Source organism: Cebidichthys violaceus, unplaced genomic scaffold (genome assembly GCF_023349555.1).
Source record: "Cebidichthys violaceus isolate CVI_PGR_0920_01 unplaced genomic scaffold, fCebVio1.0.p SCAF_3, whole genome shotgun sequence".
Taxonomy (NCBI): domain Eukaryota; kingdom Metazoa; phylum Chordata; class Actinopteri; order Perciformes; family Stichaeidae; genus Cebidichthys; species Cebidichthys violaceus.
The window spans coordinates 4,233,199-4,260,340 of NW_027176483.1; the positions used below are offsets into that span (position 1 = coordinate 4,233,199).

Below are 27,142 nucleotides of genomic sequence, written 5' to 3' on the forward strand. Positions count from 1 at the left end.
TAATAATAATAAAAAAATGATAACAGCATTGAGACGTTTAAGTAACAAAAAAATTTAAATGTATGTTAAAACATTTGTAATCACATATAAATACATACAAAGAAAATAATTATCTTAATCGAACATGAAGTGTTGTTTTTGGCCACTTGGGGGCAGCGAATGCTACGTTGTTGTATCATCATCTTTAAAGTTGATACAGCAAATTTTTATGATTGGGCAATTATTTACACACCTACCAGTTCATGGCCAAATGTTCCACCATGTTCCCCAGCTAGTCCCTACATGTGTCTCTCTGCTGTTTGGTGCTGAGCAGGTTGTGTACAGTTGGTTTTTAAAGATTTTCCGCTGAAAAACAGATGCCGGCTGTGACCACAATCGTCCCCATGGGAGCGGTGAGAGTGAACCAAAACCGTAACGTTTCAGGCCGGACAGCTAAACAACGAGCTGAAGCTCAGTAAAGCCGAGGGGAGCTGCTGATTCAGGTACATAAGTAAGTAAGTAAGGTAGGTAAGTAACCCCTTTCACAGTCATTTGGCATTTGATAAATTGCTATTCTTAAAAATATCAAAAGGTTTGATGAAAGAAGGAATCTGGGCTTCATACATTAGTCATTTGTTGGATAATTCTACCCAGAAAACCACCTGGCAGTTTTTGGGATGAACGACTAATCTGAAGGCGGATGTCATCCGGTCTCAGCTTAAGTTTACACTAAAGTACTTAAAAAGTGTTTTGGAGTGGTAATGCGACATTCATGAGTCACGTATTCACAGGAAATAACTGCATGAGTTACTACGCCGGGAAAAACAAACAAACAAACAAACAGTGCTTAAAGCATGAATCATCATCATTTCTTATTCAATTAAAAGGAGGCATTCAAAGAGAAGCAATCAATTGAGATCCACTCTCTTGTAGCCTCAAAGAGCCTGTTTGATAGATGAAAAGCCTGTGAAGCACCGCTCACCTCTGAAAGAAGCGAAACGCCAAGGAAAAGGCGGCTCAGCCCATCTGACTGCTTCTGCAAACGCGTCTGTTCTGTGTGTTTGTGCGTGTGTCTCTTTTTTTTTTTTTCCTGCGTTTTTGCACATGTTTGTGTTGGGCCATTGAAGTCGACTCTGTGTTCTCTCTCTCTCTCTCTCTCTCTCTCTCTGCTGCTTCCTGGTCCTCAGCCAAAGCCGGAGCTCTGTAACGGAAGATAAAGCTCGTCTGTTACCAAGACGGGAGGAAACGGAGCTTTGGCTCTTTGGAGAAGGCCACTCACAACTGTGTTTACATCGTTCTGGAGTGGGGGGGGGGGGAAGCTCGGCCGCGCTAAACTCCTGTGCGCGCTCACCAGTGAAGTGTCGCGTCTGCCCAGAGAGGGCTGTGGTTTGTTTAGAGAGCTCTCCCTATAGGCATAAACAAAAAAAAACAAAAAAGAGGGACTGGCTTTTAATTGCGGGGGTAATTTACCGCCTGACTTGCTAATTAAATTGTGTCTTCAACCAGCCTGCCTAACGCCATGACTGCACAAAGCCAGCATTCGAGCAAGGCGTGGAGTGGAAGACTTTGCCGGAGGCAAGAAGAGACGGGAGAAAGGAGAGGAGATGAAGGGGTGAGAAGGAGACGAAGGCAAGGAGATATAAGAGGGGGGTGGGGGGGAGACATATGCCCAGCTGCATAACGTCATTGATCCCCCTGTTGTAATGCGACGAGTTACAGAAGTCGAGGGTGTTCACACGTAAGCTCCCGATTAGTTTAGGAAAGACGCACTAATGGGACAAAAAGTCACATCTATGAGAAGAGGCCGGTCAGATATTTCGCTGTGCATTTGTGTGCCTTGAAGGGATACTGATTGTTCAAATACATTTGTTTTCAACCTCTGTGGGCCATCTTATATACTGCCCAACATTGCTGCAGTGACAAACTAATAATGCAATTTTTTTTTTGGTTTACGGTTTTAGTTCTATTCATTCTCGGCTTCATTTCAGCCCTTTATTGTTGTATAAAGTGGCTATAATTGAAATATATTAACGATGAATGAAATGACCGTGTGAAATGTGAAAGGGAGTCACAGAGAAAATACCACCCGACCCTGCCGTTCACCTCGGCTCTACGGAATATTGCACGTCCTTCACGCTCAGCGCTCTCATCAGCATCGTTTTCAAATATATATATATATATATATATTATATATAATATAATATGCAAAAGGCCTTTTTTTTTCTTTTTTTTTTAAACCCACTGTATGCGACCTGGCCAGCACTGAAACGGCTCATAGACAAAGTTAACGACCAGCTGCTGAACATAGTGGAGCATTTTGCAGCTAAAGAGACACATATTTCACCCAGGAGTTGGTTGTGACCAGAGCCAGAATAAGAGTGAACGACTTACTTTCATGCTAATGTAGCTTTTGCTTTTGCCGACTGAAAAGACGATGACTGTCAGTGTTGTGTTTACGGGTTGTTCTGCTGTCCCCAAGTGGTGAAAGAAATATAAAGGTTTAAATTGTGTTCATTGGTCAGAATTTGGCGCTATAAACACGATTAGGAGCATCTCTGTTGCCTTTCAACAGCTCTCAACATGGCGACGGCTGAGCCCGGCGGCTCGCAGCTAACAGTGCTAACAGTGCTAACAGGCTAACAGGTGTAACTGTATGAGCGCAGCTAGCGAGTGGGGCACACTCACATGCACAAGCACGCACCAACGTGCACACGTGGTTGGCCCGGCTATGTAAACAAAGCACAGGGGAAAATTGGATGTCAGCACACAGAGAGAGAGAGAGAGGGAGAGAGAGAGAGAGAGAGAGAGAGAGAGAGAGAGGGAGAGAGAGAGTCACATCAATGGCCTGAATTTCAAATGTAGCACCTTTTGACGCTGCACGTCTGCAAGTAGCACCTGAATGGTGGGGATGTGACGTGAGGTCACAGCAGACTCTCAACAGACAAGAACAATCATGGCAGAAAGTTTGGAGGAGAAAACCACCGGAGCATTTTTTTAGTTTGCGTTGTTCAAAATCAAAAAAAAAAGTCTCAAGAAAGACATTCAGGTGTCGGCCAGGAATTTAATCTTAATCCTCCAGGTACACATAAAGCATGCAGACAACAATCTCGCTTGTGTCGCAGCCAGCTGGCTACGGTTCCAAAAAATATCACAAGCCAAGTGTTTGATATGTACGCTCATGAGCTGCAAATGCACACATTGTAGAATTCTGTGTGCAGACCTGAATCCGCGTCCGTTCGCTGGCTGTACATCAAACATGTCACATCCATTTCGACGTGTTTGTTGTGTGACCAGGTCAGGCAGTAAAAAGCCTTGTTTCGCTGTCCCACGTCCATCATGGACATTAAAGGACATGATGGACACGTACGACTTTTCCCTGAGGCCCAAAGAATGTTTGCCTTTTTTGCGGCAATACAAATACATGAAACACTGCAAAGTGCAGATACGTGTACAACCAAAGTTCACATCTGGTGACCTTGCCCATATCCCATACACCAACCTGTCCATCACTGTCACCCCAGGGGAGAGGAGCGGGTGAGGACATCCGCAGGTTGCAACACACACGGCTGAGTGTTGCAGCCGTGACAATTTCGCCGAAGGGATCGCATGCCGTCATGCAGGGAAATACTCCACCGTGACGGTTCAGGTTATGTTGTTGTTCAGTAGAATGCACACGCGAATACACACCAATGCAAAATGCATTATAAATAATCGTGCCTTTGATCCGACATGACACCCATGACTGGAATTTGTCACAGCCACAATGAGCAGCTTGTTGCTGCATAAAGTAAATGTGTTTCCCCAAGAACGTTATGAATTTATTAAACTAAAACTGTTTCACGCTAGTCCATTTCCAAGAGATGGCGCTTGTATAATTAAACTGAAATACAATTATCGAAGGTAACATGTCTTTTTTTTTTTTTTTTTTTTGGTCCAGTTCATATTCCTTTTTTTTTTTTTTTTTTTTTTTTTAAAAGCAAAAGCCAGTGACATGCCTTTTGTCTCTTCTTCAGTTTATAAACATTATGGTTCAGACTAAAAAGACCACATTATTCAGCTTTTCTCCCTCATTTAAATTCCCAATCTTCAGCTCAATTTTCTCCCACAAAACACGACATTATACAACAAATTAATTTGCCTGTCTGTTGCTTTCGAACAACCCATTAGGTTTGAATGCACTCCAAAGGCACAATCCACACAGTAGCAATGTTCATGTAGGGAATAAAAGCTATATTCTTTCTTCTTCTTTTTTCTGCTAAAATGACCTTAAATGCTTTTGTCTAGTTTATACTGTTGATGAGCAGTTGGTGTAAGCATCAATTAGCCCGTCTACAGCAGGTGGACCCCACTTGGAACAATAACAGCATTTTTTTTTTTTTATCCTGGGAATCAGCTTTTTAATTTGGTGTTTTTGAGCAAATAATAACTTCCTTCAAGGTGTCATGGGATTATCATTGTGTGTGAGTGTTTTTTAATTAATCCATAGGAGAAAAAAAAAGGGACCATTCTTATTGACAGTCAGGACTTGTTTACTGTCCAAAGTTTGCTGCTGTAAAACTCCAGCTTACTACCTGCTGTTGTTGCGGCCAACTAAAAGTCACTTCTGGTGGGAAGGATGACATTTCATCAGCAGCCTCCCTGGAGTCCAGGGTAAGCTACATATATATATATATATATATATATATATATATATATATATATATATATAGTATAATTCAATGGTCCTGGGCCCCAAAATTGCATTCACATGGGATATGCAAAGTCTTTACTCAAAGGCTTTGCGTAACATACACTCGTATTAAAGATTGTAAATATCAGTAGCCTATTCATGTGTAATACTCACACAGACCTTCCGCAAATGGGTCTCCATACCGTGTGGCGAGCCTCCGGTAATTTGCACACAAAATGCTGTCGAAAGTTTCCTTTATAAATGCCAACACAGCATCGATAATTCTCAACTGGGAAAGTGGCCGACAAAAAGGCATGGAGTAAACAACAAAAAACAGCCAAAAGAGGATTCAGGCCAAAATCACAGTTGTCCCTTTTTCATGGGACTCATATTGTCTCGTGTGTTTGGCAAAACGTCGTAGGTTATTTGCAGTGGAATTTTTACTTGACAGATTCCGAACATGGCAGATTCATCAGGGATTAAGATTCATAGACGACCTCTACAATTATTACAAATTACTGAAGTTCCTCAAGTGCTACTAGTCTAGTCTTCTTTTCAGAATTATGGGAATATGCAAAAAGTAAAATATCCAGTGAAATAAGAGATCCTGTGTACCTACGTCTTTTTTTTAAATTTATTTGTGTTTTAACTAATTACCACCCAACATACCTGTAGTTATTTAATCGGGGGGGGGGGGGGGGCTAGTAGCTCATATTGGCCCCCATGACCCCCGAGCAGGTTCATTCGGCCATGGATCCCTGAACCTCTATGTTAGGATTTTCTGTCTTTCTTGTTTGAAGTTCCTGCAATTCCTACACTTTTTCTTTTGTAAAAGCGTTCATGTCATCAAATGTGGATTTCTCTGCACCTTGCTTGAAAAAGACGTATCAGACAATATATGCACAAGTAAAGAGCGGGCTCATGGCCGTCCTGCCCCAGAGTCAATACAGCATGCGTGAGAATAGAGTGCATTCATCAGCGCTCGTTGCTCTCACCCCCATGGTTCATTCGGTAAGATTTTCTTCCTTCGGCTATTGATTTTCTTTTATCCATTATCTGCCAGGCGGTGCAACGAAAATGATAAAACGTGACATGGTTGGGGCGAAGCGCTGTCATTGTGTATGAATTTAGATAAGACGTTTAAAGCTCACTGCAGAAGCGTCATACATCAAGCCATTATCCATTGTCATCCGCTCGGCCCTCTTCAGCCCTTTACAAAGGGCAGTGTAGTCGCTTTTTCGAGCCATCATTGGAAAATCTGGGTTGCCTCACATTTAACGGTTTCGGCGTTTTTTTTAGTTTTTTATTTAATCGGCCTCTTTTCAGCATTTCTGTGAAAACACGCGCTGCCAAAAATATGCATGACTTTAAAGTCTGTGACTGAACACACTGTAATTGTTGTCAAAAAAAAAAAAAAAAAAAAAGTGCAGAAATCGTTAATCATCAGGGATGGAAGAAAATCATCCTCAGATTTACTTTTTTCCTCCCCAGATATCCTGGTAATATTTTTAAGGACACGCATATCTCCTATATTTTGGCAAAAAGACAAGTTCTTTATTCTTGGCTTTGCCTCAGAATCCTTTTTGTTTCTCAGAGCCTCAGTAGACGGATGTAAACGTGTGCCTCTGCTTGTGAAGCACCTGTTTTTTCAAATGCTAATTTGAATCCAGTGGTGATTAGCAGGGCGTCTTGAAGTGTTGTTGGTTGTTTGTAAAAAAAAAAATCCACATCAAACAGGAAGCTAAGAGATAATAGCGCATCAAACAGCACAGGGCAGAGAATCTCATTCATCTCATATTGACCGTCTTCGTGAAGGTCAAATGACAGCAGGAAGGTGTAGAACCAGGATGAAGAGAAGCAAACAGCTAACCTGACTCTCTGCCTAGCAACAGCTCTAGTAAACATGAATCACAAGCAGTGATGTGAAGAAAAAAAAGAGAGACATATTATGGTTCTTTATGAAGAGAAGCTCACACATCCATTCGGCCCTTCCCACCGTGTCTCCGCTGTTCGCCTGAAAACTTCACTTCTCACGACGGGACCCCGGGAAGTCATTCCCACCGTTCGACAGCGTGGAAAACCGCAAATAGTTTGCATTTCTATTTGTGTTTGGAGATACAACACGCCGCCAGCTGCTGAACTTCAGAGGTGTTATTTGTTTTCTAACTTCTGGAGAGAGAGCCGGGCCGGCTGAAACACGAAAGTGCTATCGATCTCATCTCTCTTGGAAGAGACAGTCGATAAGCATATTTCCCCCAAAAATGTTGAACTTTCCCCCACAAGGGTTACTTTTTGAAAGCTTAAACTGCCTTATTAGTATCCGGGGCAACGCGGCGCTCATCGCTGCATGTTTTAACGTGACACCCCCCGCCATCTTTAACTTGGCACTCCGCAAAGCGATTAGCATTAGTGTGAACAGCCGACACAAAGTCAGAAGTCATTCTTCCGCAGTGGTGGAAGTAAACTTTTTTCTGCCATTTTGCTTCATGACGACCGGTCTGCACGAGCTGAGAGCTGTGAAAAGGGATCAGGAGATGATGATAATGACAGCTCTGACGTGTTCTAGCTTTTTTCCCCCATTGTGTGATCGTGATTACATACAGTATGATCCTTTTTTTTTGTAAGTATCTGAGCCCTTTTCCAGGTAGTTTCACTGATAAGCTTCAACCACAGAGGAGGCACCAATCACTTAAAAGAAATCACAAGGTATTGATTGGTATGAAATATCCCATCCGTGCTCCAGCCACAGGATTCCTGGAAAAGATGAGGAAAGCTCTCCATGCCGTGTTCCTCTTAGTGAGGGAAAAAAAAAAAAATATCCCCACGCACCATCCGTCTCTCCATCCCATTCTCATTGTCGACATCATGCCTCCTTTTTGATTCTTCAGGTTAGCCACCTAAGACTAATTAGACAGTCGCATAGCAACAAGAGGATGCGACGGTCCTCGCGCCCTCTGAGCTCTTGTTCTCTGTGGTATTAGAAACAGCTCACAGCTGTGCTTTGTTGTTTTTGCGTACAGTATATATAACAAGCGAGAGGCACTGATACGCTGCCATATTCAACCATCGCACACTGAACCACAACCGGTTATGCTGATGAGGTCGTTAACTAAGCTAACGAATGCATTGCTTTGCATGTGTTGACATCCTCGTTGTCAAACAACACACGGCGCTATTAATATTAACTGCCTATCTTAAAGCAGGCGGCCGTGAAGGGAGCTGCAGCAGATTTATTCTCATTAATATCCAAACATATGCAGCAATTATCTGCTCTGCAGAGGACGGCTTTGGTGCAAGCGTGACCTTTATTTCATGCAATGTTTGTGCCACTCGTGTGTGTGTGTGTGTGTGTGTGTGTGTGTGTGTGTGTGTGTGTGTGTGTGTGTGTACGTGTGGACACACCGTGACGGCATCGTGCCTACGCTTGCAAAATATATATATATATATATATATATATCTGATGGCAGCCTCACACCGCTGGCTGGAGGAAAGAAAAGAGGGGGGAAAAAAAAAACCTTTTGCAAAGCTAAATTCACATTCATCATCATTAAACAATGAGTATCTGAATGTTGTGTCTGTTTATGTGTTTATTTAGAATGACAACAGGAGTAACACAGTCACTCCAGTCTGTATTATGTGAGGCACTGCAATTTTAGTGGTGCTTATGTGTTGCGCATGCAAGGAAAGGCTAAGTTGTTCGGCACATCTCAACCCGGAGGCAATTGAAAGTGATTTAGGTGAAGCGGTGGTGGGATGTAACATTTACTCAGATACTCTATGAATCACACTTTTGTCATTCTTTTTTTTCAGTATTTTCATTTTACGACTCGACATTTCACAGGGACACGTTGTACTTTCACCGTACGGCATGTGTCTGACAGCTTGAGCTAGTTTTTACATTTAAAAAAAAAATGATTTGATGCACTACTGCACTACTAATATACAGAGTAGTATACAAAGTATCTATACTAGGCTCCTTATTGATGAACTGTAACATTACAATGGTTTCATTTATGATAAAAAAAAAAAAAAACAAAGCTCTGTGTAATTAGAACTTTTACTTTTGATACTTTGTGTACATTTTGCTGTACTTTTACTTCCGTAACATTTTGAATACAGGACTTTTACTTGTAATGAAGTTATTTTCGACTAAGGTATTTGCACTTTTACAAAAAAAATTATCTGAGTACTTCTTCCATCACTGCATAAGGGGAGGAAAAAAAGCATCAGATCAGCATTTTAAAACACATTAATTAATATAATCAATTGAAATACCATACTGCCATTCATTCAAAATAAAATAACAAAATAGAACAAAATCGGGGTATAGTGCAGCTACGATGACGTAAGAAGTCATATGTTGTCTTAAATTCAAATTCCACGTTCTTTCATCACACACACAAACATACTCAAGAAACAATATAACAGTATGCTGTTGTCACAGTATGTAATTAATGGGTTTTTTCCCCACTGTCAATAGAAACATCTGATGTGCTGATGACACACCCGCTGCTGCCAACAGAGCTGCTGAAATGTAACCTTAGCTCCCAACAACACCTGCAGATAATGGCTGAATGAGTGTTATTAATATAATTATATGTTTATCAATTGGGGTTCTGTTTTTGGTGAGTATAGGATGCTAATTACACACATTTTGCTCATTTGGAATTAGGTCTTTACAACAATGTTAATTAGCTGTGCTCTCGCTTTGTACAGCGGCGACTCACACTTATGATCCACTGATTCACTAACTTCACCGTCTATTCTCTCACCCTGCTGGCACGCCTCGTGACATTAGCACCCCTCGACATCCTGAGGCAGGCGGAGGGGCTTGATGTGTGTGTGTGTGTGTGTGTGTGTGTGTGTGTGTGTGTGTGTGTCACAATGCTGCCACTTTCCAGGCGACGCATGGCCGAGGACATACGGCCAACCCACGGAGGGCCAGTGGCTGGAAAACCTAACCCTCCGCACTGAAACTTGTCAGGCTGGGACCAGATGATTGGACGTGACGTGACAGGTGGATAACGGTGCGGGGGGGGGGGGGGGGGGGGGGGGGGGGGGGGTGGACAGGCCGGATGCTGCGCAGGCCTGCTGGGATCCAAAGGGTCTCCGGCTCGGAGCTGATTGAACCTGGCTCACCGTTTCCCGAGCTTTGCTTGCTGGGGACACGGTCCACAATGCAGCGACCGCTGATGCTGGATGGTCAAAAAGGAAAAAAATAGTTCAAATCCCAGCCAGACATGCCGCTGCTGGGAGTTGAACAGTTGGCCTGCAATATTTCTGAGTTCCAAGTCAGCCAATTAGTGGCAAACATGATTCCACAGGCAATGCTAGAGTCTCTTCATTATTTCATGACTGCTGGAGAGCTAGAATATGAGATATCTGCTGGTAGGGATTACCATATTATCGGCAGATGTTTTCTTTTGCCTTCTGTTCACCTCAACTAAATATTATCGTGGCTAATTTGTGTCCCTGTTTTGTTTTAATTGTCAGTATATCCCCAGAGGTGGGGGGGGGGGGGGAAGATACAGACTCACACAGCCTTTGGAAAAAAAACCAACACTTTTACCAAATACAACTTGTAAACAGTTAAACTCAACAGAGTTGATAGCAGAATTGTTTTCAGCCATCTAACACATCAATACCAAGTGTCAGGTTTTTGTGTGGGCCCCTGTGGACTCACTATTTTTCCACTGATGCTCAACAGCGTTACAGGGAGAAGTCCGCTGAAGAAAAGACAGCTTATCCACCGACGGCAGCCTCTGAATGCAACACAGCAACAGGACATTTGACTGAGGGCTGTTACTTTTTTTTAAATTTGTTTGCTGTAACTACTAAACATTATTACATTCAGCACCTACAGGTACAATATAACCAACCACTGAATGAATTATTTGAAAGGCGTTTTTGGCAATGTGGGACATTGTGACCTCGAGGAGAAGAAGACAAGAACAGGTTGTGAGAATGCGGACGTTGTTTTTTGGTTTTTATTAACTCCTTAATCCTCACTGGCCAGTGGACACGTCATTACAGATCCATGCAGTGCCGACAAAATAAAGCACCAAAGGAGATTGAAATGTCCAAAGATTCCAAATATGTCATGCATGTTATGCAAATTTGTATGTAATTATCCGTACGATTTTAAATATATAACGTGTGATGGAATGGCGAAGCCAGAAAATGTGGAATAAAATGTTTCCAACTGTAAACAACTTAGGGGGATAGAAATGAATATTAGACGGCTTCATAACATAAATGGTGGTGGAGCATCTTCAGAACTGGTCTGTTGATACAGAGAGGTTTATTATTTCTTCTGAAGAATCTCTGGGAAAACATTTCTTAAGTCCCCAGGAATTGTTTTGATCATCTAAAAGATATGAGGAGAATTTTTGAGGGAGCATTCCGGGCTAAATGTCTTTGGTTTTGTTTGTGACTTTATTTTCTGAACTCTGGATTTGTCGAATGTGTGTGTGTGTGTGTGTGTGTGTGTGTGTGTGTGTGTGTTCAATGAGTCTGAGAACGGGGTTGGATTAACTCTGGGTAATTGCGATGAGATTGCAATCAAAGTTTCAATTAGACTGCAGCTAGAGTTACTCCCGCCTGGGTGTTGGTTAATTTGTGATCTGTTAATTTGAAATTAGAGTATTAGTCTTCTCACTCGCATTTTTCTACCTCTCTAGTCTCAAATCGGTTAGGAGCTTCATTATTAATCACGTGTATTGATATAACGTGTTACTGGATTCCATATTAGCCCACAGAGATGAGGCTGCGCTGAAAGGGACGGCTTCCACCAGCAGTGCATTTCTCTCAAATGAATAAAATCATTTATCAATGTATAGCGGATGCTCAGTGCAATATGAGAATATGATTGCTTTCAGTAGCTGATAGTACCCCAGGGTTGCCAGCACTGTAAATATTGCCTATGGTTAGTTGTGTGTGTGTGTGTGTGTGTGTGTGTGTGTGTGTGTGTGTGTGTGTGTGTGTGTGTGTGTGGCTCTGGCAGAGCTCAAACCCTCACTATCAGTTACAGAGAGAGGAGGACACACTGCGATAAGAGGTGATGGCAGGATTTCAAGTTGCAACTGCAACATCGGCCTGAAGGAATGCCCTAGAAAACTACTAAAAGGTTGAAGGCTTGCCAGCTCTGCTCCTTGGTTCATATTGCGCGAGTGCGTCCAAATCAGATGAAAGATTTCCTCATCTCATCCATTTAATGCTTCTTACCAGCACTGATGCGTAGCCTACTTCCACGTCTGATAAATAAAGCTTGAAATTTCCCAAGAGAATCAACTCTGGAAATTAATTTGAGAGGTGCAATACGCAGAACTAGCAGTAGGGGGCGGCAACGCCCTAAAAGACATTGGTATTTGTACACGAAGAAAACGGTGACCGACGGAAGACCATAGAATTAGAATGTCTAGAGCAGTTTACTGTAATTACCAATTATACACAGGTATTACATTCATTTAGACTTTCTTTGTGTTGGTTCCCGTTCGCGTTTGAACGGACATCATGTTGAAATAGTTTTAATGACATTGCAGGTGCTGGTGTGTATATTTCTATTGGCTGAATCAGAAACCAGTCTGTAATAGTCAACATATTACATTTCTTATTTTATCTCTTTTGTGATGACCTCGTTATTCTCATCTCTAACAAAGCATAAACTTAAATCCAACACATTATTTTTACAAAATAGAATATTTAGAGAGTATATATTTTTTTTACAGGGTGGAATTCATGTGAGAAATGTAACCTCAGCTATATGCCTGTCTATGTGGTTTGGTTCTATGGAGGTGCTGCTTTAGCTATTGTTTTGATTAAGAAAATCATTTGTAAAGCTCCAGCTACGGATTACGTTATCTAAGGTTAGTTTTACACTCCATTGTTTTGCTGAATGCACATCAAGTATTTAACTCAATGATGTTTCAAATCGCATATTCACGAGGTGGTGTCAACTAAAGCTGCCTGTCGGCTAGTTAACGGCTAGTTAACAGCCTGCTAACTGAGTGCTAACTCTAGCTAGCTAGCTAGCCTAGCGGCACATCAGTCCGATATGCTAGCGCTAGAACCATTGTTTCTGATAACGATAACTTCAATATGCCTTTGATTCCTTAATGATAACGAATATTAGACATTCCACTTCCATACAGCAGTAGCTCGTGGTGTCGGAGACCGCATCTCGTGCACCGCAGCTGTTAGAATTGAACATTAGCTCGTGTAAGTTGACGCTAGCCAATAATGGTGCTGTCTGCCAGCTGGTCATACAGTGGGTATGGATTTCATCAACTGTCTCATTGTTTTGTTACACATAAGTTGGTACTTTACATTTGATGATGTCCACTCACTGACCAGTGTTATGTCATCATAGTGACCAGAGCATTAGCTTAACGTTAACATTAACGTTAGCCGACTCTTCTTACAGCGCTACCTGCACAGAAGCGCATTAATGTCATTACAACCGACAAAAGACGCTAAATGCTAACACAACCTATTGTGGTATTTAATGCTATTGTGAAATAAAGGAATAACCCGGGTTTTGAAGTCTATGTTGGATCCTTTGTAGTGAGGTTAGACTATTCTGGTATTCAAAGTTTGGAATAAGGTGATTTAAATTATATAATAAACAGTAACGTTAGCCACACAGTTTACCAATGAAACACACGAAGCGGCTTTTAAAGTGTTGTTTTAGTTTACATAGATATCACCACAGTAAAACTATGAAACGATGGTTCAGAACATAGTGTATTAGTCCTGTCGAGGTAAAAATCGATGCAATTCATCATTGACTCGTGCACTGTGTACGTTCACCCAGCAGGTGGCACTGTGGCATAGTTTTATTTGTTAGGTTTGCAAAGCAAAACAACGTGAATACTCTTATTTTAATGCTCTTTGTTAGCGTTTTTGAGTATTTTATTCATAGATAAACTTCTTTCTTCGACTTGGGGGTCCTCTTGTCTGGCAGTATCTGTGATTTAGGCATTCAGAGGTGTCGGTTTGAAACTCGCACAAGGCATCACAGGAGTGTTTTGAAAGAAACCCCCCCCCCTGCTTACGTTCTGCTGTAGAGAAAACATTCTCTCTTCCCTAAAGGGCTTTTGGGAGGTAGACCAGCTAATTCCTCTGTGAGTTTGTTTCCCACAGTACTTGGCAGGGAGCAGAAACCGCATCCAGGATGCAGAGACTCACTTCCCACGTAGAGGAGGTCAACGGTTAAGACACAAGGATGTTGTTCCTATTTTTAGAACTCGACCTGGGCTGTTAACCCACACGTACCCTGAGTCAGCATGCTTTTTAATTCTTAAATTATTGTCAAAAATATTGTAACTTTAAGCTGGGATGTAACACTAGTAAGTAAACTGTAAACTCTTAGTTTAGACCAGAAGTTCAGCCAGAGAACAGATTTTTCTCCTCTTATGTCTAATTAAGAGGCAGTCACACAACATTACTTCCTGTTGAAAATAGGCTAAAATTAGCCGCGGGACCAGTGGTGTTGCTGTGTTGTTTTTTTTTCTTCTTCTTCTTTCACTTGCTCGATAATGATTGATAGCATCAAGACGTTTCTATTAGAGGAAATGGGGCCGGCCAGGATTTGGGAGCCGGGGGGGGGGGGGTTAGCAGAAACAGGCGACACCGTTGAACAGTCTGCCCTCTATTTCCTGGCTGGACAGCGTGTCCCCGGTGACGACGCCTCGCTCCAACCCAAAATGCTGAACCCATCTTCACCGGGCAGCAATACGTGTCCCCATTTCTATATTTCATCTGGCACAGGCTTTGACTTAACTTAGCTAACCACTGGCCTTTCCACATCATGTATTAATACCAGTTTGTAGCTCTTACGGTACTGGTTTCAGACATTCTCCCTCTGTTTTCCTCCAGATCCCCCCCCCCCCCTCCCTGTAGTCATAGAAGTCATGGAGGAGCAGACGGGCTCTCCAGCAGCCAATGCCGACAACAACAGCCAGAGAAATGGAGATGAGGTAAGAGCTGAACTCGCGGATATCAAATGACATATTTCTTTCAGTTTTTCCAATTCAAACTCCAAGAATGTCCCGCCAGTGTATATCACCAGGGAGGGTTTTTATACCTGAACCTTGAAAAAACAGATCTGTTTATTTCGTTATCTGTGTAGAAGCCCCGACGTGGCAGCTGGACCAAGGGGAGGAAGAGGAAGAAGCCAATGAAGGACAGCAACGCGCCCAAGGCCCCGCTCACGGGCTACGTTCGCTTCATGAACGACCGGCGGGAGCAGCTACGGGCGGAGCGTCCAGACGTGCCCTTCCCAGAGATCACCAGGATGCTGGGCAACGAGTGGAGCAAGCTGCCCCCCGAGGACAAGCAGGTGGGTGAAGGAGCTCCAGACAGGGGGGGGGGCACACACGTCGAGCAAACGGGCCGCGAGGAATCGGGTGTCGGAGCTCCTAATTTCTTTTCCATTCCCAGTTTTTGTATTCCTCTCTTGTTTAAGATTGTCTACCAAAAAGCTTACGTTTATGTGGATTAGTGCTGGGGGGGGGGGGGGTTGCAATGCAATCTCGACGACACTCGAGTGACACAAAAACACCACGAGCATAAAGCCAATTTATAAATGTAATCTGCACAAACGATAAATAAAATAAGTCAAGTTCATTCATGTGTATCAGGCAAAGGAGGCATTAAAGCAACAAACACCGGGGGACACTTTTAAAGAGACAGACGGCCAAAGAGATTACAGAGAGGGGGAAAAAAATCAAAACATGAAGGAACAGCTTGGATGCAGGCGCTTCTGTCCTCATTGCGTTTCAGAGCTATTCAGTTGGATTGATTTGAATAAGTTTAATGTAGTTGAAGTGTGCAATGTGCATCAGTATTAAATGACTTCGATCAAAAGCTTGATGGGGACATCCCTAAGTAGTGCGATAATATAATAGGGAGTGACTAGATCCATCCAGGTTTTGAAGAAAGTAGTGGAAGAAAATAAACAGACCAGAAGCAGCAAAGATCTGTCCAGCTTTTTGATTAACACGGTGGTGGATTTCTAATTGTCATAACTTTTGTCTGTCAGTAATTGCACCGTTGGTTCCCCAAAAGACTGGACTGAAATATTCATCTGCAACATGCCTGCACTTCCGACCGTCCACAGCCACATTTAACACTCTCTAACCAGCAGAGACTTGCAATCTAATCCCCCCCCCCCCCCCCCCCTCGTGGAACAAAAGCGTGTCGAGTCCAAACACTGGACTGCGTTTGCTAGACTGACATCCTTTTTTGCAGATTGTCTCACCATAGTTGATGGCGTCCTGTACTGCGTCCTGGATACGCCCAGGAATGGCAGAAAGAGGTAGAAGATACGAAGGATGGAGCTGCTTACGTAGTAATACCGCTCATCCTCATGCCTAGCTGCTATTATTCCAAGTTAGATCTTGCAGGGAGGTTTTTTTTTTTTGTCTTTCTTTCCAGAGAAGATCTGAGAGATCTGGACATGTTTTGTTTTTAAATCCGAAGGTGGGCTGGAGCCCGGAGAGCTTCGCTGCTGATTTGTATCACGCTGTTGCACCGCCGGTTCAAAGCGGAGTCAGATACGCCGGTATCCCGGGACAAGGTCTTTGCATGAAGATGGCTTTTCCAGCGCTTCCTCTAATTCCCAAACTAATGATATTACAAGATCCCATTACAAGCCTCCAGCGAATGTAGGTCATTGAAATTGGAAATTACAGATTTTTGTCTTTCAACAGGAACTACTAATCCTGATTAGAAATAATTACTCCCTCTCATCGCGCCACCTCACCCACAATCCTCCTCCGTCGTCGCTCCTCATTTTCCTTTCTTTCTTTCTTTCTTTCCGTCTTCTCTCTGCAGCGCTACCTGGACGAGGCGGAGCGAGATAAGGAGCGCTACATGCGGGAGCTGGAGAAGTACCAGAAGACCGAGGCCTACAAACACTTCACCAGGAAGGTGCAGGAGAAGCAGAAGGGCAAGCGGCACAGGGGAGGTGAGACCCGGTTGTGGGGGGGGGGGGGGGTCCGCCATCATTTTAAGGACAGGGTTCCCTTTTTTTTTTTCCCCACCCTCAAACTTTTCAAACATTTTAATATTTTCCATTATTCGGCGTTTGCTTTCTCGCTCACTCAATGGAAATGTGGCAAAGGAACAGTTCATAATAGTTCAGGTTGTGAGTTACAGCTCAGCTTGAGGCCAATGAGCCACTACTGCGCTCACACAACACATGGTCTGCATCATCTCCTCCTCCGTTTGTTACCGCGGGTCGTATCTCACTTTGGATATCAGAAATATTGACGACACAAACAGCTCTGCCTCGTTTCAGTCGATTCGTAATGCAGAGCGCAGAGGGGTTTTTTGTTGGGTTTTTTTTGGATCACTTTCATTCGTTCCATCAGTTCACGATGTACTAAAGAGCCGCTGCGCCGGAGGAAACGTGAATCATCAGCTGTGCTCTTGTCTGTATTCTTTCCTTCCTTTCCAGATGTTGGGCACCAGGTAGCCAACGAGGCTCTTCACGAGGTCAGTAACTCTTTCCTGCCTTCAGAAGTAAACAGCATATTTAATGAAGTGGAGAAACATCGCGAAACTATGTAGTGGTCAACAAAAATCAATCGCAGTATGAAAATTGCGTGGGTCAAAAATGACAGATTCCTGTCCAAGCAAGGAAAGCCTGATATCTCTCACACAGATGTTCGCGCTCAGAGCGGGAATTTAGCAACAGCTTAGGGCTCTCAATGAATATTCTAAATATATATAAATAGTAAAAAGCTCCCTCAAGCTTATTTAGTTTTCTGTAGTAAAGTGAGGAAGTATTATAACTCCTCATTCCAACTTCACGAATCAGTAACTCCTCCTCCATTGCAGGCTTTTAAAGCAATGGGCAGAAACAGATAGAATAGTTCAAACAATGGTTTACAACGGACGGTGTCCCCAAAATACCTGTGAAAATGCTTTATCGACAAGGATCGAATTAAAAACAAAAAAAAAAAAAAGTTCTCAATAGTTCAAAAAAGTGAACCTGGGCAAAAATGACATTCGTTTCATTCATTGTGAGTTTGTGTAATCACGGCTGGAGTCTGTTTATGCTATTTTCTCACCCAGGAACCAAAATCTGTTGCATCTGCCCCCCCCCACCCATTAAGTGCCCATTGTTGCGTCGCTAAAGCCGGTTTAATCCGCCTCGGTGCTGTGTTTGTGTTGGTAATCCAAACACTTGGCTCCTACTGAGTGTGTAATTCACTTTTTATTAACGTCTGCGTGTGATGAAGAGGTCTGCGTGGCGAAGCCTCGTAGCTCCTAAAGGGTTACGGTCAAGGAGGCCTTTTATTGGAATCAGCGCTCCTGTGGGAATACCAGTGTTTCCCTGTAGATATAAAAGGACACGAGGGCTCAGCGTGAAATTAAAGAAAAGAGGAAGGAGGACGCATCCTTTCAGAGGAAGGAGTAAACGAGTGAAACCTGCACCGGATCACATGCTGCATGCTTTTATTGCAAACCACTCCAGGACCTTTTGATTTCTTAGCAGCACTGTTGATGAAATTACCCCCCCCCCCCCCCCCCCCCCCTCCTTATTTCTTCAACCGTATCAGTGTATTTCCCCCGTGGCCAGGTATGAAATCAATTACCCACCCACCCACCGCCCAGCTAGATAAATGGCCGCCTCTCGTCTCTCGCCAAATGTCTCCTCTGTTCACGTTCTCCACCTTCCCTCTCGCTGTCAACAGAAGGATGCGGAAGGGAAGGACAGGACCGTGTTTGACATCCCGATCTTCACGGAGGAGTTCCTCAACCACAGCAAAGGTAAAGTAAAGAGCTCGAGACGCAGCCGGTTGTCTCGTTGAGAAATACTTTGTAGCATGGTGCTTTTTCTTTTTTTTTTTTTTTTTTTTTAAACCTCCATTTATCTAAGTGTTTCTAAACACATTCCTCCAGTACCGCCAAGAGAACATTGTTTTATAGTGCCCCGCCATCCCAGAATAGCACCGGACTCTGTGATGCCCAAAACTTTAAAATAACGCACCTCTCAGGGGGGGGGGGGGGGGGCAAATAAAAAATGAATGATGGGCATCAATCGCCCCTTCTGGACTCCTCCCCTCTTATCTAACGTCGGATTTTCTTTTGTTTTGTTTTTCTCAACAGCGCGCGAAGCGGAGATGCGGCAGCTGCGCAAGACCAACATGGAGTACGAGGAGCGCAACGCGGCGCTGCAGAAGCACGTGGAGAGCATGCGCGGGGCGGTGGAGAGGCTGGAGGGCGACGTGATGCAGGAGAGGGGACGCAACGGGCTCCTCCACCAGCACCTGGAGACGCTGCGCCAGGCGCTCACCTCCAGCTTCTCCGCCGTGCCTCTGCCAGGTGAGAACCGGCGGAGTTATGAGGACTGATTCTCTCCACTTGCATCCATTTAAAACGAGGGGAATTCTTGAGCTGGAAGAAGATAAAGGAGTTATTAGGTCGTCCGAGAGTTCTAGTCTCATCTTTTACGGGAAAATCAAACGACGTTGCTTTGCTTCTCAATGCCCACGTCCCAGTAATCCATCCTTAGACACAAACAGAAACACTGGAGTGAACTATTAGTTCCGGAGTCAAGAGTTTTGAGCTCATGAAACGTGAATAATTATGTGGGCGTGTTCATACACCCGCTGTGTTTACTGTGCTTTGCCGTCCGAGAGACGCAAACAGATTGTACAGCCGGACCCCCATGCTGTTCTTTTAGAGGCCGGCAATGTGAGTCCGGCTGTGGGCTCTTCTTAGTATTAACATGGTCACTATCTACATTTAAGGAATGTGATCTTACACACACACACACACACACACACACACACGAGACCTGTTTGGATTTCTTGCTCAAGCAGCAGAGACACACACGGACTCTGCAAACAGCGCACGTTGACGACGCTGGAATTATTTCATAAGAGCTGGAGGATGAAAGGTGATTTCAAAATCCCCCTCAGACTCGGCCTCGGGGGGGGGGAAGCTCTGAGGCACCTTCGGTTTAGGAGAAAGTCTCAATAAATTCACGACCGGTAACATCAAAGCGTCTTCACAGTAAAAAGCGTGTTTACCTCTTGATTTCATGGGTTCTTTCTGTAATCGGCGCTGTTTCTATTTATTACCCTGCTTTACCTAGATTAACTGGAGATGCCAGGCATTGCATCTCAAAGTTGACGTCCACAGCCGTAAACACAAAGGCTGATTAAATAGAAAGTAAATAGAAATAATCAACACTCTACAACAAGAATCAAAAACACCATATCACTTACAACCTCCCCCACCACCCTGTTTGAGTGACACATTTGGCAGCTTACCAGATTCCAACCTGACATACTGACATCACATCCTCCCACAGCTAGCGGAGAGACGCCCACTCTGGACAGCATCGACTCCTACATGAAGAAGCTCCACAGCATCATCGTCAGCAGCCCGCAGGACAACGAGCACCTCATCAACACTGTGAGAGACGTGGTCAACCGCCTGGACAGGTGAGAGCCGCTGCGGCGCGATGGCTTCAGGTGAATTCTAGAGTCGCGGCCGATGGCGTTATCGATTTATCTCACGAGATTCATTGTCCGGCCAATTAAAGGAGGCCTTTTTAAAAAGAAATGCTCCTTTCAGTCTGGCCAACCCAAATCAATTAGTCTAAAAGACCTCAAGGTCCATTTATTAAGCTGCTGTAGAGCTTCTTTTTTTTTTATTGTTTCAGCTGTGAGTGAATAATGGGCGTGTCTTTTACTGTCATGCTTTCGCCCCAGATAATTGGACCAGGTCCCACCGACGTGATGGATGGAGATTCACGGCGACGGTCGGTGGAGGCGGCTCCTTTCGACGGTGAATCTTCCTGTCGGTCTGTCATCCCGATTGATTTTAAAGCATCTTTTATTACTCTGCTAAGGTGATGTAGCGTATAAAATGTATTTATTATTGTTTTACATTAAAAAAAAACAACAAAAAAACTCTGTTCACACTTTAATATAGCTCTAGTTTGTTTTGTAAAATACTACAGATGGTAGGACATGAAGCTGTTTTATGTCTCTCGTTGCTCCTGTTCTGTCTTCACTGTCCTGCTTCCACCACGGTATCTACAGCGTTATCAGAAGATGCTCCCATTAAAGGAAAATGTGTCCGTGGGTTTTTATTCACCATATCCAAGAATACTGTTGAGCAGACTTTGCTTTTTCATACTCTGTCGAAGAAAAACATGTGCCATTTATTTTCTTCTTCTTTTTGTTGTTGTTTTTTTTTTTGTCCTGTGTGAGAAAGTGTTTGTGTTTTCAATAAACGTATTTACATTTGAGCAGTCGGTTTGTTTGGGTGGGTTCATGACACGCTGGGAATATGTCTGCGCTGAAATGAAAATCAAATTCTTGTTTCTTCTTATTCAGGAAGTCTCTCTACATTATATAACAGCGACGGCCACGTGTTAAAAAAAAGATCTCCCTTTGATGGCGTCTCTAATATTTGCAATATGAATATCAAAGCTAGTTTAAATATTTGCTGAATTAAATGCAGCATTTCCCGCTTGTGACTTGTCAAACTAGGGAGACTGCTTGACTTTTAACAGCCTAATGTTTTGAAGTCTACTGTATCAAAAAGAACCAGCGAGGCTGATCTGCTGTGATACGTCAATGTTTTGGAATTGCGCTTCGTCAGCGCCGGAGCTCATTTGCTTACAGTGGATGTGCAGTCAAGAGGATTTGGATCGGTTAAGTCAATTTGAGCGGCTCTGCTGTAATTTACCAGAATCTGGAGAAAGAGAAACAAATGACTTTGCACTGAGCTGCACACCGCTTTGGGAAACAATGACCTACTGTATCGTGTTCAAGGATTTTCCCACTCGTAGCCTTGAATGAGGAACAAAATGGCAGTAGATGTGCTGCCATAAATCCTTTTTAGTGGATTTATTATGACTCGTTGGAAATTTTAAAATACATGTTCCTATTTGCCTGATTAGGCCAATTAGCTTAGGTGCCAAGTATCAAGTTGCTTTTTTTTCTTTTTTTTTGACTTGATATTATGAGTCCTTCCTGTTTCCCATGCACGGCTGCCCATTTCCTCTTAGTCAGCTGAGACTTCCTGTCCACAATGGCTGCGTGTGTCACAATCCAACAATGTCCCTAACAGATGTTCTGTTCCCACAGGAGAGCGCGTCGCTTTATACAGCTAGTTATACACAACCGCTGGCTACTGTGATACTGAGTGTGTATATATATATATATACATATATATATATATGTATATATATATATACATATATATATATATATATATATATATGTATATATATATATATATATACACATATATACACATATATACATATATACATGCGCGGGACATTGGAGGGATCCATGTTTCTGTTAAACGACGCAAAGGTCGAGCTCTTCAGAGCCAAGTGATGCAGTGTGGAGAGGACTTTGGCAATTTACAGGTTGTTATGAAAGTTTTAAAACTTTACGACCTGGAAGCCGCTCAAATGCTAGTTTGTTTTGGTAGTGACATCATTCTATAGTGAAAGGAAAACTAGCAATACATTTGTAGTTTTAAAACCCTTTGTGAACGATGTGTACAGGACCAAGGGTCAGTGTACGGCTACGCTAGCAGCTCTGTGAGGCTGTAGTGATGCACAGCTAAATGCTAACATCAGCATGCTAACACGTTCCTATTGAAATGGTAGAGGAAAAGTCAGGGGGTCACCAAAGTCTCAATGACTGATCGTCTTGCAACCATGAATATCTGCACAAAGTTTAGCGCCAATCGAAGATAGACAAAAGTATAGCGGTTCACCAAAGTCATTAAAGTTCATCCTCTGGGCACCATGAATATCTGTACCAGTCATCATGACAGACATAGTTGAGACATTTCACGAAAAAAACAACAACAATAATATCAACCTGATGGTAGGGTTTGAGGAAAAGCCAAGAGAATCACTAAAGAAATGATTCATCCTCTGGGGACCATTTTCATTGGTACAATATTTCATGGAAATGTTGAGATAATTCTGTCTGGATGAGCAACTTCCCCACGGCCACTGCTGCTGCACCGTTTAAACCGATCGTACAGCAGCTCTTCAGTGTTGCTAGCTGTGCTCCGGGACATTCTTCTGTGACCAGTGAGACACGCACCACCTGATTAGAGTTGTTTACCTCCTAACTTCTGGGATCATCTTTCACGTGTTAACTGCTTGGTGTGTGTGCAGTAGACCCCAACGCTCATTTGTATAATGAGCTTAGCTACAGCTTCTTCTTTTTGCTTTGATGTTGCCCTAAAGCTGCGGAAAAAAAACAACATGGAAAAGGAGAGGGGGGAGGGTATAAACGGTGAAGAGTAACAGCTCATACCTTGTTTAAGTCCTGATTCTGACCCGTTTCGCTCCAAGCGGCTGACCTGTCTCCATAAATCTGTTTTAATAATTGAATTGCTGGAAGCGGTGTGGCTGTGGCCCCCACTCCCTTCGCCACACCACCGTGACACCCAGTGTTTGTCTTCACAAAGAAAGACCCACCTCAGCAGCAGGGTCCAGGTCCGCATCCTTGGCCCGGCTTCCTTTCCCCCGTGGAGCGGCAGGCATTAGGGGCGGGGGGGAGAGAGGAGCCAGCTCCTCCGGCAAAAGAGCCACAGATCCTGGACCAGAGCAGCTGGAGGGAGTGACTCAGAGCAGAGAGGATGAGTCAGGCGTCATGTGCTGAATTGGCACTCAGCGGCCTCAGTGTCTACAATGGTTTCTGCTAACACAATCACATGCACTTATATGGTCAAAATGAGCTACCTTCTGTTAGCCGGGCACGGTCAAAGCAGTTGGCACCGTGGCCTTGCCCTGATTATGTGGGCTATTTAGGGAAATCAATTTTACCATCTACAGTGAGACACAACAGGGATTGATTTTTTGTAAATGTTTTCTGATGATAATAAAAAATCCCCCTTTATTTAATCAATGAAGTATTCAATTCAGAGTCACTGCTGAAGGCCACTGTTGACCTCAGTCGTGTTCACAGTGACTCAGCATCTTTTTTTCATGTACTTCTTTTGGTGTCATTTAGAAACGAGCAGGATCGTCTATTATTCAACCCCTGTTCAGATGATTTCAAAATGATTCATACTGCATCATCTCAACAGACCCGCGTTTCACTGTTTTATGATCCTCAGTTAGAGTTTTCCCAACAGGACCTCAGAGATTTGGTCCGAAGGATTCCGGAGCACACCGATTTAAGGACACAAACTCTGGACTCTGATGAAGACGCACCTGCCGTAGAAGCTCTGGTTCTCTAATAAAGTTTGCCGCCTTGAATCCGTGTGTGCCAGTTTACTTTGGACCGATCTCTGAAGTTTCTGCCGATAAAAGATTGCCCCACTCCGACGCCGACCGGGCCTGCTATTCCCCGTGAGGCGGTTGAAGCGCGTTATACTTCGTCAGTTTCTCCTTACAGGACATTCAGGTCAGGTATTATGCAGCTGGAGAGCAGCTGGAGAGCAGCTGGCGTCTTGGTTGTCCTCTGTGGTTTGCTTAAAGATACTTAAGCGGGACAGACACTCGCTGTGAAAAATGACTTTAACCCATGTCTTCTGGTAGAATGTCTCCCAAAATGCCGCTTCAATGTCTGGAGGAAATGAGTTCTTATGAATTGAGAGGAGACAGATATCCCTCCGCTTCAAAAAGATATGATCATGAGTTCCTTTGAAGCACAAGCGGAGCAAAACATGTTGGTGTACGACAACGGGCAAACTGTTCTCTATTATGTTGAAATGAGACACAAAGTGATGAGGTACATGATGTTTTTTCTGATTGCTCTAGTAGAGAAAGAGGACATTCTTTTTCTGTTATTCCATCCTCAGTGACAGTGTCCTTATGTTCAACTCTGATGCTGATGTGAGTCACTTCAAGCGTCTGTTCCAGTCGACCCTTACTCACAACGCTCTGTCTCTCTCTCTCTCACTTTCTCTCACTTTATATGGTGGTGTGTCTTTGATTGTCTCTGCATACGACTTGCTTGCATTGCCACCCCTTTGGTGAGAGCGACTGTGATGCTGTGACAGTTTCCTGACAACATTTCAGGCCCAGACTTAACAAACAACGGCTGCCATTGTTTCAGGCTCTGCTTGATTTTCTTGGAAATTCAATTTTCCCCAAAGTGTTGGATATTGAGCAGAAATGTGTCAAATGTCATGCTTTGCATGAATTAGATTGTTTGTGTTATGCATATTATCTTACTGTATTGTTCACTCGTTCGGTTATTTCAAACTGATTTGGGCAGACAGACAAAAAGATATATGTGGGCACTGGGGGAGTCCTTCTGATTTAGTCCTTAAATCGTTTCTAAAGATAAGCACGGCCCTCTGCTGCAGGTGAGTGATGCAGGCAGACGACATAAAACCCAGAATATGATACCCCTCCAACTATTTATTCAGCTGGAGAATGAGATAATTAGTTCTCTTAAAAAGGCAAAAGCGGAAAATGCGAGTCATCCTTCCTCTTCCTTGATCCATCATCCGCTCCATCTCTCCCAGCTCTGGAAAATCCTTGGCCTCAGTGCCCTGTGCTGGGTTAGGGAGGAGGAGGAGGAAACAATGCTTGGAATGTGTAGAAAAAACTTGAGTCATTCCCACATGTCAACCTCTGGCTCAGCTCCTCCTCCTCCTCCTCCCAAACGCATGTTGCCTTCAGGTTCTCCTCGTCCCTTTTATCTAAGTTCTAAACACATACTGTGGGTTGCTGCTGCCTGAACAATCCATCTATCAAAATTAACTTCTAGGATTGACTCTGCAGAGACGCAAGTGTCAAAGCCTCCACAGTGTAATCTGAATTGGGAAGCATCAATATCAAAACTAAATGTGTTGGTATCCTAAACATTGTCCTCGGAGTACATGGAAAACATGATAGCTTTACAGTTACATTGCCACCTACCTGTTTATTTAAATGTGAACTTGGCTTTTAAGCACGATTAGAATATTTCCAACGGCACCTGAAGGCACCTGAAGGCAGCGGGGGTTTCCTCTGCAGAGGTCATTCGCCCTTACGAGAAGCGTCGTGTCAGTCAAAGATACACTGACCGCACTCAGTGACTGTACGATGCACACACACACACACACACACACACACACACACACACACACACACACACACACACACACACACACTGCGGCTTTGTGCTGCACACATCTGTTTGCTTCATCCGGACGTCAGCTGTCTTTTCCATACAAACACGGTTTGGGATAATTAAGTACTTGAAATCACTTGTGCTTTGACGTGTGGTCTCATAATTTAACATCTGTGAATGTGTGTGTTTTCTTTACAGGCATTAACGGAAAGAACACTGTGATGAACAAATGTCCCAGCAACACAAAGTACAGTATAAGAGTACAAGAATAGAACAGTAATAGGAGGTGATAAGGGCATTGGCAGTGATGGCAGAAGTATTCAAATCCAAAATGTAAAAATATTCTATTTCAAGTCAAATTCATCAACAAAAATGTACTTTAAACATCAAGTATTTGTTTTTTAGGCTTGTTAGAATGGCCCAATTGTTATTTCCATGATGTTTCAGGTTATTCTTATTATTATTATTGATTATTACATTAGAATTATTACCGACACATTTTACAGACTGTAGCTGGCCATGGTGGAGCTAACTTTACCCACTACTACTGGCTCGTGTACCCTTAAACCGCTTCATATTTCATAAATGTATGATGTGCTTTGCATGTGGAAATGTTCATGTGCAAAACAACTGTAGATGTCAAATACATGCAGAGAAATGCAATGGTTCCCTCTGATATTTAGTGGAGAAGAAGTACAAAGTAACACCAGATGGAAATACTCAAGGAAAGCACAAGCACTTCAAACATGCACTTAAAGTAAATGTTGCCTACTTAACATGTGCCTTACCCAGAGTCCCTGTAACCATCTGTATAAATACATAATGCATTATATGAGCCGATCACATTTTCAAAAAACGTACCCCCAGATGACAAATTAATCTGAAAAGAGATATTTTTCTCTGCATACATTTTGGCTTGTCACAGTGGGAAACACACTAAATAATATTGATGATGGTTTAAATGAATGCAGTTATGATTATATTAACTGCAGGACACATTTGTCATGATAAAAGTCTTACACAGAGCAACACATTAGGTGAGGAAGCTCTATTTTATCAAAGGCAATTCAAAGTGCTGCACATAGACACGGAGACGCATTGGAATGAAATAAGCGAGACGTTAAATTCAAAGCATTGGTTGATTATAATCAACCAATTCAAAAGTGTAATAACAAGAGTGTGAACAGCTGCAGAAGATAACGTGCATTGGGGTTTAGTTTATTGCAAATCTCATAACGTGACAAAAATACAAGTTTGTTTATTTATTATTACAAATAATACAACTTTGAATGTCTCTGGGCTGGATTTCCACAGTAGAGACGGGGTTTTGGTGTGCGTTTGTGATTTGCGCGTTCACGCGGTTCTCCATGGCCTTGCCCAGTATCCCAGTGCGCTCGCTCCCGCTCCAGGCTGGTGGAAAAAA

The 27,142-nt window shown here is 43.2% G+C and overlaps 1 protein-coding gene across 2 annotated transcripts; it reads left to right on the plus strand.

Moving 5' to 3' along the window:
• The first annotated feature begins 14,524 nt into the window (after window positions 1-14,524).
• hmg20a (high mobility group 20A) lies at window positions 14,525-20,921 on the plus strand. Of its 2 annotated transcripts, XM_068723702.1 has the most exons (8): window positions 14,525-14,625; window positions 14,778-14,987; window positions 16,484-16,616; window positions 17,109-17,146; window positions 18,352-18,427; window positions 18,767-18,982; window positions 19,977-20,109; window positions 20,380-20,921. In XM_068723702.1, exons 1-8 carry the CDS (start codon window positions 14,560-14,562, stop codon window positions 20,381-20,383), a joined length of 876 nt encoding a protein of 291 aa, XP_068579803.1. In that variant the 5' UTR covers window positions 14,525-14,559; the 3' UTR covers window positions 20,384-20,921. The 2 variants fall into 2 exon arrangements, with proteins under 2 accessions (XP_068579803.1, XP_068579804.1); XM_068723703.1 differs by lacking the exon at window positions 20,380-20,921 and having other exon boundaries at window positions 19,977-20,113.
• Window positions 20,922-27,142: the final 6,221 nt, after the last annotated feature.

Coding starts and splice junctions, on each gene's coding strand:
- hmg20a (XM_068723702.1), top strand. CDS start 14,560: ATGGAGGAGCAGACGGGCTCTCCAGCAGCCAATGCCGACAACAACAGC. Junction 16,617..17,108: donor GGGCAAGCGGCACAGGGGAG/GTGAGACCCGGT, acceptor CTTCCTTTCCAG/ATGTTGGGCACCAGGTAGCC. Junction 17,147..18,351: donor CCAACGAGGCTCTTCACGAG/GTCAGTAACTCT, acceptor CGCTGTCAACAG/AAGGATGCGGAAGGGAAGGA.